Source organism: Eupeodes corollae, chromosome X (assembly GCF_945859685.1).
Source record: "Eupeodes corollae chromosome X, idEupCoro1.1, whole genome shotgun sequence".
Taxonomy (NCBI): domain Eukaryota; kingdom Metazoa; phylum Arthropoda; class Insecta; order Diptera; family Syrphidae; genus Eupeodes; species Eupeodes corollae.
Window position 1 is genome coordinate 2,401,256 of NC_079150.1, and position 10,575 is coordinate 2,411,830.

Consider the following 10,575-nt stretch of genomic DNA (forward strand, 5'->3'; position numbering starts at 1 on the left):
ACATTTTCAATAATAAATCTACGTTAGTGTTGCTATCAATAATAACGATTTTTATTTTTATTTGTTAAAACTTTTGTGATAAGTGGATATATGCAATTGCTTTTTATTGTACCGCAATTGCTGCAGAAGATTTCAATGATTTGCATAGGTTCGATCTCTTCTGCAAGCAACCACCATCGAGATCAGCTAGTTCCACAAGGGACTGTTGTGCCACCCAATTAATTAACTTATAAGTTGCATTGAGCTAGGTGCACCTAAATAGGAAGTCAAAGCCTTAAACATTTGAACCCACACACAAAAATTGGACCCAGAACGCAAACAAATTATTCCTTGATTTCGAAGAAAATGAAAACAATTCAGTTAACACTTAGCGCTCTAATACCTCAGATAAAACATAAAAAGGTTATCCAAACTTTAAATGTCCGTGTTTTACTGTATAAGATGGAAATACAAGGATTTCATGAAAAAAGTAACTAAATTAAGTTTAAGGAAAGAAGAGATGTACATGAAAAGCAAAAGCTGAGACATTTTTAAAGCTTTTATTCAAAGGCCTTCTGAGGCGAAACAGGGGCCTTTTGGTAAGGAGATTTTCGGGCTCTTTAAAAAAATACAGCATAAGTACAGTATTATTAATTTTTAGAATAAGATAAGTTAGTTAATCTCCAAGCCGTAACTTAGGCTGTCCTCATTCTTGTGCAAATTATTATTAAATTAAATTATTCATTAAATTAAATTGAAATTATTTCGGACTCAATGCTCTTGAGTTACATTCATAGTTTTTGCTAGCTGTTGCTTACCTTACTTACAGTTTATTGTTCCTTTTTTGAGTAAGACCGCCCGAATTTAAAACAAATCCGTACAAAGACATTTAAAACAACTTTATTTAACTTTTCTCTTTTCCATTATACGCAATCAATACAAAAAAACACAGTTTTAGAATGTATCTATTTGTACGTATGTAACTGAATCTTTCAAGATTTCCAATCCACATGTTGTTAATGTGCGTAATTGGGTAAAGTAGAGCATTTATTAATTTAAATGAATCTGACAGTTTAACAGTTCTGTTATTTGGATAAATGTCATACAAAATTCTAAGAAAAAGAATTATTTTAAAATAAGGTGGGATAAAGACACGTACCAGAATGACGTTAGCTTTGCTGTCTTCAACACGCATTCTAAAAATATATTAAAACGTGACTTAAATGTCAAGTTAACTTTGAATCGAACTTGGTGAGAAAGGAAATATTTCGTAACAAGAATAATTCCACAGAATCCGAATGCATTATTGGAAGGAAGGTAAACAAGTTGACATTATTTTAAAATTAATGAATTAACTAAAATATTGTTCTCAGAACAGTATACAAATATTGCAGTAAATTTTTGAATTTAATTTCTTCAGATTCGTAATACAAAAAAGTATCCATTTTTTCTTATTCCTTGGACTTCGGCTTAAGTAAATAAACACGTATGTATTTGCGTACCTAACCTAAAAAGATTCTTAGAGAGATCTTTGTATCTGCGTGAGCACGTTCGTACGTCTGTGCGTCTGTTAGCTGTAAGGGAAGCTTTTTTTTGCTATCCATATCTCAAAAAAAGTGGAGCTATCGATTTTAAATACATTTTATTATAAAGATAATATTGCAGAAATATGCAGAAAAACTCTTAAAAAATTGCCAAATAATTTTATTGAAAATTTTGGTCAACTTAAAATATCTCACGAACCAATAACGCTAGCGACTCGATTCAATTTGAACAAAAAAATTAACGTTATTTTTATAAAAATAATTGTCAAGTCGAATATTTTACGAAATTTATCTATAAAATAATTGTATGCAACGAATAATAACGTTTTTGGCATCTGGTATAATTTTGAGAAAAATCGAAATGACAGTTTTTCTTAAAAAAATAAAAACTAAAATAAAATTACTAAAATTTAGGAAAAATTGATTTTCTAGGCAAATATCCTTTTAATGATATTGGCTTTGAACTAATATTATCTTATGAAAATATTGTTTTTGATATTCAGAAAAATCTTGAAGAAAATTGAATCGACGGTTTTCTTATAAAAAATAAAAACCTAAACAAGCATTACTAAAAGGTGGTAAAAATTGATATTCAACTCAAATATCTTTTGAAAAATTAAAAATATTGGGTTCAGACTAATTTCAGTACATTTTGTATAAAAATAAAGCTGTCTAAAGTTATGTTTTTTAGAAAAAATCAACTGACAACTTAAAAAAAACACGAAAATGTAAAATGTATGTAGCTCGGATTATTTGGAATCCCGAAAATATGCGTCAAGACAAGGTGTTATGGTCATCCCCTGCTGAGCCCAACCATTACGCCGCCGCGTCGGAGCAAAACGCATATATGAACATACATAATTATTAAAATAAAAACAGTGTTCAGGAAAAAACATATCGGCTGTTTACAGTCAAATATTTCTTTTTCACAAAAACAAACAAAAAACTGATAAGAAAAGGTTTTCTACTCATTGTAATGAAAATTTTATTAAAGTTTTAATTAAGACAAATCGACATACGGGATGGGAAGTCATCGATTTAGCGAAAAAATGAATGTTGTAATTATAATTATAAAAAATAGTCAATAATTTTGAAATGAATGGGTAAAACTTAACAAATATTTTGTTGCTGATATTTCCTGGGTCTAAAATTGTTCCTTTTACCAAATTTGGGATCATGATTTAGATTGTGTCCTTCGGCTAGCTGAACATTACATTATACAATTTCATTTGCGTAGCCTTTGGTAAGCACTGACTCGGGGACAGTTGAATCTTGTACTTACCCCACTACTTACTCTATGACAGGAAATCTCCATATTCCAGATCAAATCCTCGAATTTTTTCAATTAAATAAAACTATAATAATTTTTATAACATTCAATAATATATATATTTGTGTATATAATCTCTTTACAATACGATTTTCAATAATTTTTTTAAAATTTTACTGTAATCGTTAATATTTTCTGGAACTTAGACAACTAATGACTTCATTTGTTTTTTTTTTATTTTTTTAATCATTTCATTAGTTTGAACTAGTTTTTGATTTTATTTTTTTTTTATTTGAAACTATGTTAACATTTAGGTTTTTTTGTGAATTCAATTGTATTTAAATATTTACAAGAGTTATCTTTAAGGTATTTTTTAGTGTGTATGGCAAAAATTATTTTTTTTACTTGTGTAGATTTGTTTTGTTTCTGTTTTTAGTTTTTAGTTTTATTCTTATTTTTGTTATCATAGAAAAAAATATTAAACAGATGTTTAGATACAAAGTAATTGAGTTTATTTACGAGTACATGTCATATCAACTATTACATATTCTTCATTTTGGATTGAAATATTTTTAATTATGTTGGTATGTTGGTAATCTATGTGATATTTGTTTTATTGTGAATATTATAAATGTTATATTATAAGAAAAAAAAGGAATCTTAGTAAAAATGTTTTATTTTTTACTTTATTTTTTTACAGTTTGTATTAGTGCAAAATTTTTAAGTCGATTTTTAAGCCGAGCTTATGAAATTGAAAATGGTCAATAAAGGTTCCTGGCCGACTCAAGGTGTGCCCTCTAGCATTTGTAGGTATGTATATTGCCTTCTGAATATTCATAAGTCACATACTTCAACGCAATCGAATCGAAGGTTTTTATTTATCAATCTTAATAGGTATTAGTAAATGTTTAACTTTGTTTTTAAAATGTTATTCATATTTGTGTGTAATTCTTACCACTATTACACATTGAATTTTTGTTTTTTATTTTATATTAAAAAGAAATTATTTAATTATTCGGGGTTACAATTTGTTTATCAAAAATTTACATTTTTTGTTATTAAGAGTTCATCTATTGCTGATGCGATTTTAGGCAAATAACGTTAGGTACTACTTCTAATTTAAAAAAAAAATTATCGAAACTAAATTTGTTTTATGGAGCTGTATTTATTTATGTTTGCTGTTTTGTGCGCTTCTTTTGTTGTTTCTTATTGTTTTAATTTTATTGTATATGTACATTCTTATAAGTAAGTTTTATATGTATGTATAATAAATACGCTTGGCCCCCCATTATCTTGAAACGTCCAGTAAAGATGTTTGTTTATTATTCATTAAATTGTTGGTATTTTTTTAATAAAGTATGTAATTTAAGTCCTTTTAGGTTAGTTTTTACTTATATGTTTTTATTTTGTGCTTCTCTCAGTTTTAAGTTAAGTGTAAGTATGCAATTCTGGGCACATTTGGTGGCGGTTCGTGTGAATTTTAGTTATATTGGTTTTGAAGTTAATAAACGCCGACGATCGACTTGAAACAAAAACAAATAATAAAATAACAAAAACATAACTTTATGTGGTAATCGAATTGCAGGAGACACAAAATAATAAGTAATACCATTTCTCCAAGTAGTAATTAAGTTGCACTTTAAGGACTGTAGGGCACATATTAGTTAACAATTATTATTAAAAACATCATCATTCATATTTTTATCGGTAAATTATGTCTTTTTAGTATTCTGTTTAGTAACCTCATCCAAAGATATATTTATGCAGAAGTTTTGTCGAAGTTATATATAGTAAGTATATCACGTTCTAAGTTTTGTAATCACGGGATTTTAAAGTCCTTTCTTTTTAATAGATCCAATTATTGTTTGACCTTTTAACTCTGAATGTATTTAAGTTGTGGTAGAATGATTTTTTCAGTAGATCTGTAATAATGCTACATTGATAAGGCTTCCGACAAAAAATATAAAAAATAAAGTGTACCTAACCAATTATTTCAAAAACTATTTTTTTAGGTCTGAAGCCTAAGTAAGTCGGAAGTAAGTAATGTCAAATATTTGGAATGGCAATAACAATCAGGAATAAATAGACGATTCGTTGTTCAAACGCAGCAAAAATCAGAACATTTAATATTAGAAAAGTGCGTTATATGCTGCTAAAAAAGGAAGTGTTAAAATTTTTATAATCAAGGATTTAAATTACATAATTCAATAAAAGATCATTTGGAAAGTTCTTATAAATTAATTAGAAATCAATTTCAACAACTTTATCCCCTTAAGACTTATTGCCGATATCATAATGTTCTAATATATAGTGGAAACCAAACTTCAACTTCATGAATTATTCAAGGAGAATAAAAAATTGAAAAATTGTGGGCATATTTTGTTGCTGAAATAAATACACATAGTCCAAAAAGTCTCCGTACAGCAGCATTCTTTTTGTTGATTCGAGATAAAATATTTACTATAAATATTAAGAACATGTTTTGAAAACCACAATCACAATTTTTTTCAATTTAATAAAAAGGTGAAGGTGGAAACTAATTTTTTTTTCAATGTTAACACTTTGGTTTTTACATTTATGCCTAGTGCTTTTTTCAAAAAAAACACACTAAAATTAGGCTGCTATACGGTGACATTTTGGATTGTATGATCAGATCAAGAATTCTTTGCTTGGTTTTAGAAGGTAAAATTATAAACCAAGTATAACTTTGTACTTCATTGAATGCATTTTAGTCTGACTGACATTTTTTGAAGAGTATTTAGTCAACAAGTGGCATCACATAATATTTGTCAAGACTTCAGCGAGCAAAATTTATCTATGATAACACTATTTCCTATAAAACTAAGTTTCCGAGAAAAATATCGTGTTATTCAAAAGATAGTGGTATAGTTAATGATACTAGAAGAATTTTATTACATGCCATACGAGTAATATTATGAACTTTTGTGATTTACATGTATGCTCATTTCACTACTTGTTCTAATATCTCGAAATCTTCTCAACTTTTTTCAAAAATTGCTGTCATTTTTATTCAGCTTAGTCTGTGCCTGAGCCCAGGATTCACAGAAAAATCGGTTGTCTTTATTTTCACAATTAATATGAATAAGTGACATATTTATGTTTACAGAATACTTTGGTGGGCCTAAGCTTTCAATTCCTACAGTTTCTCAAAATTCAAAATAATTATTCATTATAATAACTACGCTCTTGTGGCATGGAAGAGTTATCCTACAAAAAATGTTCGTAAAATTTCTTAGAAAATAGAAATGTTGTTGAATTTATTGGAAACCAAGAAGTTTTGTAAAAATCGGGAATTGTTGTTGACCAACTTTAACCGACAAAAACTGACTTTTAACCCTGTGACTATCATTCTATATAGTTTTTGTGTATTTCTTACACGTGATTCGATTTATTTTATTTGTGTTTTTTTAAATATTACAGGTATATATATACAATTTGTTTATCTATTTAAATTTTACTATTTTTAGTATTATAATTTGGCATGGAGGATTTTATTCTGTTTTTTCTGTTGATTCTAATACGTATATTAACAAATTTCACGACAAATGTTATGGCATTATTTTACACTTTTAGTTTTTAATTACAATTCTTAGGTTTTTTATTGTTTATATCTTTATATATGGATGTGAATGTTTAGCGGTTAGTTGTATTACATTTTTACTTCTTTTTTTTAGTTTATATTTTTTTATTTAGGCACTTAGTTTCTGTTTTATCTTAACTCTTATAATGTCTTATCGATTTTTTAGTTACATTTTTTTTAATCAAAAGTTTTTTTATATATATATAACACAAATAGAAAAATTATATTATTTTGCTTTGTTTGTTTTATTTCTTAAATCGCTTAGTCTCTTTTTGTTTGTTGTAGTTTTTCTTCTTGTTTCAATATTAAATATTATTTAAATTTTAAATTTTGAATCAACATGTTCACCAACTAATGAACAACTTTTAACTATTAAATAAAAATATCAATATATTTATTTTTCTATATACCTATCCTCGTAGAATTTTCTTTTTTTTAATTTAAAAACTAGTAAATCAATTTTTTATAGACAATCTTACAAAAATAATACAAACTAAAATAGAATGATTAAGGGATCCTTGTTTTATTTTATAAAGGTGGGATACATACATAGGTACTTTTAACTTATAAAAAAGATTACAAATTCCACACGGTATTTTCAATTCAAATTGAGATTATTTAAACAAAAAAGAGCTATTAAATAATATTATTCTTTTTCTGATTTTTTTTTCACAATTTGACTTGTATAAAGCTTTGTTATTTTCTAATTAAAAATTATATTCAACAGGTTATGTTTCCAAAAATATCTAAACATAATAAATTTTATACAAAGTGATATATACTGATGTATATGTTGATGTTTATTTTTGTTTTATTTTTCTTAATTCAAATAACACTCTTACAAAAATTATTATCTAGTTTTTTTTATTTTGTCTAAATTTATGAATAAGTACCATTCAAAATAGAATCCACCTTTGATTAAATTTTTTTTTGTTAAAGGTATATAGGAAACAAGGGTTCTATATATATATATATAAACATGTATATATTTTAATTTTGTGTTACACAAAAGAAAACAAATTTTACTAAGAAAATTTAAAGATTTGTCTAAACAAATTTTAAAAAAAGTCACAATTCCTTGTCAATACTCACCAAATGCTATGAGTTGCGACTTTTGTTTTTAGTTGTTTGAGGAGACGAAGATAAAACTCCTCCTTCTCCTGCTCTCCCTCCAATTCGTCTCATCGCTATTCCATCATTACCGCCAGATGTCGTAAATTGGTCATTTGGAAGCGATGGAAGCTGCTGCTGTTGTTGTGGTTGTTGTTGTTGTTGATGTTTCTGCTGCTGCTGATAGTGATAATTTGATGTAGGCGATGACATTGGCGATATCAATTGATTAGATTGACGGAGATTTAGAGCATTTATAGAACTATACTCGTTCAAATTTGACAACCCACGATTGCTATTTTCATTAGTGTTGTTATTATTTTTTAGACCGTTTCCGCTGTGCAAACTACCGGAACGTTCGTGTAAGAGAATTTGATGGGCAGCCATGTCCATTTCTTCCCGAGTCATATCAAGGGCTTCTTGCATTTCACGAGATGTGTATGCAACAAAATCAGGATCGCAATATTTTCCAAGACCTTCAGCTGCTAGTACCTGTAAACACAAAAAAAAATTTAAATTTCATATAAAAAATAGAATGACAAATAATTTTAAAAGTCCCTTTTTATTTTTGGAAGTGCTATAAGTTCATTTTAGTACATTTCGAGATATTTAAGGTTGTGCAGTGGAAAAAATTGTTGATAAAAAAATATAGGTAAATGTTTAAAATGTGTAACCAAGTTTTATTTAATATTTATTAACATTCTGAATTTCATAATGCAAAACAATTTTTAAATTCGTCAAAAAAGCTATAGGTTTTTAAACCACAAACAGAGATATGCCACTTTAATTTCAAACAAAATTATACTAATAAAATTGGGACAAAATATGTTCATATTTAAATAAAGACATTACTAAATTAACAAATAAACTCAAGAATGGGGCTGGGAAAAATAGGAAAATTAAATGTTAGCAAAAAATAAATTTACAATTAATTTTGTTTTTCTCAAATGCGTGATATCCGATCGATTAGTATATGATTTTCATTCCTATACAAAGGAAAACACCGTCATATATCCGTTCAAAAAAAAATTTCAGGATTAATTTATCCTGATCCTTTAAAGACACATTGTCATTTAAGGAACTTCCATAAGTATGCAGTCAAAACTGAAGGTTGAGTTCTTTTCCATTAAGTCGAGAGCATAATTGCTGAATCACAAACACGCTTCAGCTTTGGCTTCACCTGACGTTTACGAGTTCAGTCTCACGTTTCGTTTGACAATCGTAAGGAAAAGAAAGTAATGTAACGTAATGTGACTCCAAACAGGAGCTCTAGTTCAATTATCTGAACATTTGCTTTGTCTGACAGCTCAACAGCTGTAAACAAAATATCAACAAAAACAAAAAAAAAATGTTTGCTTTTTGGAGGGATGAAATAATAGAAATTTCATTCAAAGCAACCTCGAAGCAGGCCCACCGTAACGCAGACGAAGCCGAAGCTGAAGCGTGTTTGTGATTCAGTCATAATTGATTAGTGAAATAACTATTTGGAGTCAATCATATTTTTATTTTTTAACCCCCCATAGGAAGTTACTTTAATCGTTGACGTTTCAAGGTCCCTAGAATCTTAATAAAGGATTTTTAGACAGAAACTTTCTTCGTCGTCGTCCATATCTCCAGAACTAGTAGAGATATCGACTTCAAACAAATGTCGTCGTCCATATCTGAAGGACTAGTAAAGTTATCGACTTTAAATAAATGTAGTTATATAGATAATAACACATAAAAAGAGAGGACTCTCGACAAAATTGATTGGGGATTTTCTTACATAGCAATTTAAAATAAAAATGGAAATTTTGATTTACCCAAAATATCTCACGAACGAATAACGAATTGATACAACATAATGTGATATAATTCATTGTCACCTCGAATATTATACGAACCAAAAATGATTTTATCTCCAAAATAATTTGAAGCAACGAAGGCAAACGTTTTTGACATATCTGATGAAGTTTTGAGAAAAATCGAAATTAATGTTTTTTTTATAAAAAATAAAAACCTAACAAAAACATTGCTAAGACTTGATAAAAATTCACTCAAATATCTGTTTAAATATTAAAAATACCGTCTTCAAACTAATTTTATCGCAAAGAAAACTTGGTTTTCAATATTCAGTAAAATTTCTATAAAAACATAACAGTCAGTTATTTTCATAAAGATTAAAATCTATAAAAATAGTTATAGTAAAATTGGTAAAAATTGATTGATTGATTAATAATAAATGAAGATATTGTCTTAGAAATCATTTATTCTGTTCTAATTTTTTTTTTAGAAAAATTCAACATTTATTTGTTTATATAAGAAATACAAGTTTTCAAAAAATGGGTTTCGACTAAAAATCTCTTTTCTAATCATAGGTTTTGAAATCAAATTATTTCATCATATGCGAAATATTGTTACTAAAATAAATAAATTGGGTGGCGCAACAGTCCGTTGAGAACTAGGGCCTAGTGACTTACAACTCTCAACCATTCCTCTGTGCGAGTACTATTGTCAGGGATGGAGGGGACCTACAGTTTTAAGCCGAATCCAAACGGCAAATTTGAGAAAGCACGTTTCATGACAAGAATTACTCTTGAAGAATTTGTCAATTCCTCGTAAGAGGCAGTACCCGTGCAAAAAGCTTTAGATGGCATTGGCAGGGATCGAACTTAAGACCTCTGGCATGAAAGTCCAACTCACTAACCACCATGCCACGGCTACTACGAAATATTGTTACTAATTTTTTAATAAATCATTTAGAAAAATTCCAGTGACACATTTTTTAAGTAAAAAAATAATAAGAAATAGTTTTCGACTCAAGTATTAGGAAAACAAAGAAATATATATTTACTTCAAAATATCGTTGTGTATATTTTGTTGAAGTTTTAAGCAAGACAAATCGACAGACGGAATGGGAAGTAGTCGCATCCCAGCCTCTTTTTTTATTTAAATTTATTTGCTTTGTACGCATGGAAAAAGTTGCATAAATAATGCCATGTCCGCCTTACGTGACGCTATGTCTACTGCGTCTTAAACGATTATAGTAATTTAGTTGTTGTTAAAAAATGTAAACCCAACATATTCAAAAG

General features: G+C 27.9%; 1 protein-coding gene across 7 annotated transcripts in view; it reads right to left on the reverse strand.

The window, feature by feature from the left end:
* Positions 1-6,169: 6,169 nt before the first annotated feature.
* The window catches only part of LOC129953325 (muscle calcium channel subunit alpha-1), a 61,716-nt gene continuing 57,310 nt past the window's right edge, over positions 6,170-10,575 (reverse strand). For all 7 annotated transcript variants that reach the window (XM_056066414.1, XM_056066416.1, XM_056066415.1 and 4 more), the window contains one exon: positions 6,170-7,996. In XM_056066414.1, the coding sequence (XP_055922389.1) occupies positions 7,493-7,996 (504 nt within the window). In that variant the 3' untranslated portion in view covers positions 6,170-7,492. The remainder of the gene's footprint in view (positions 7,997-10,575) is intronic.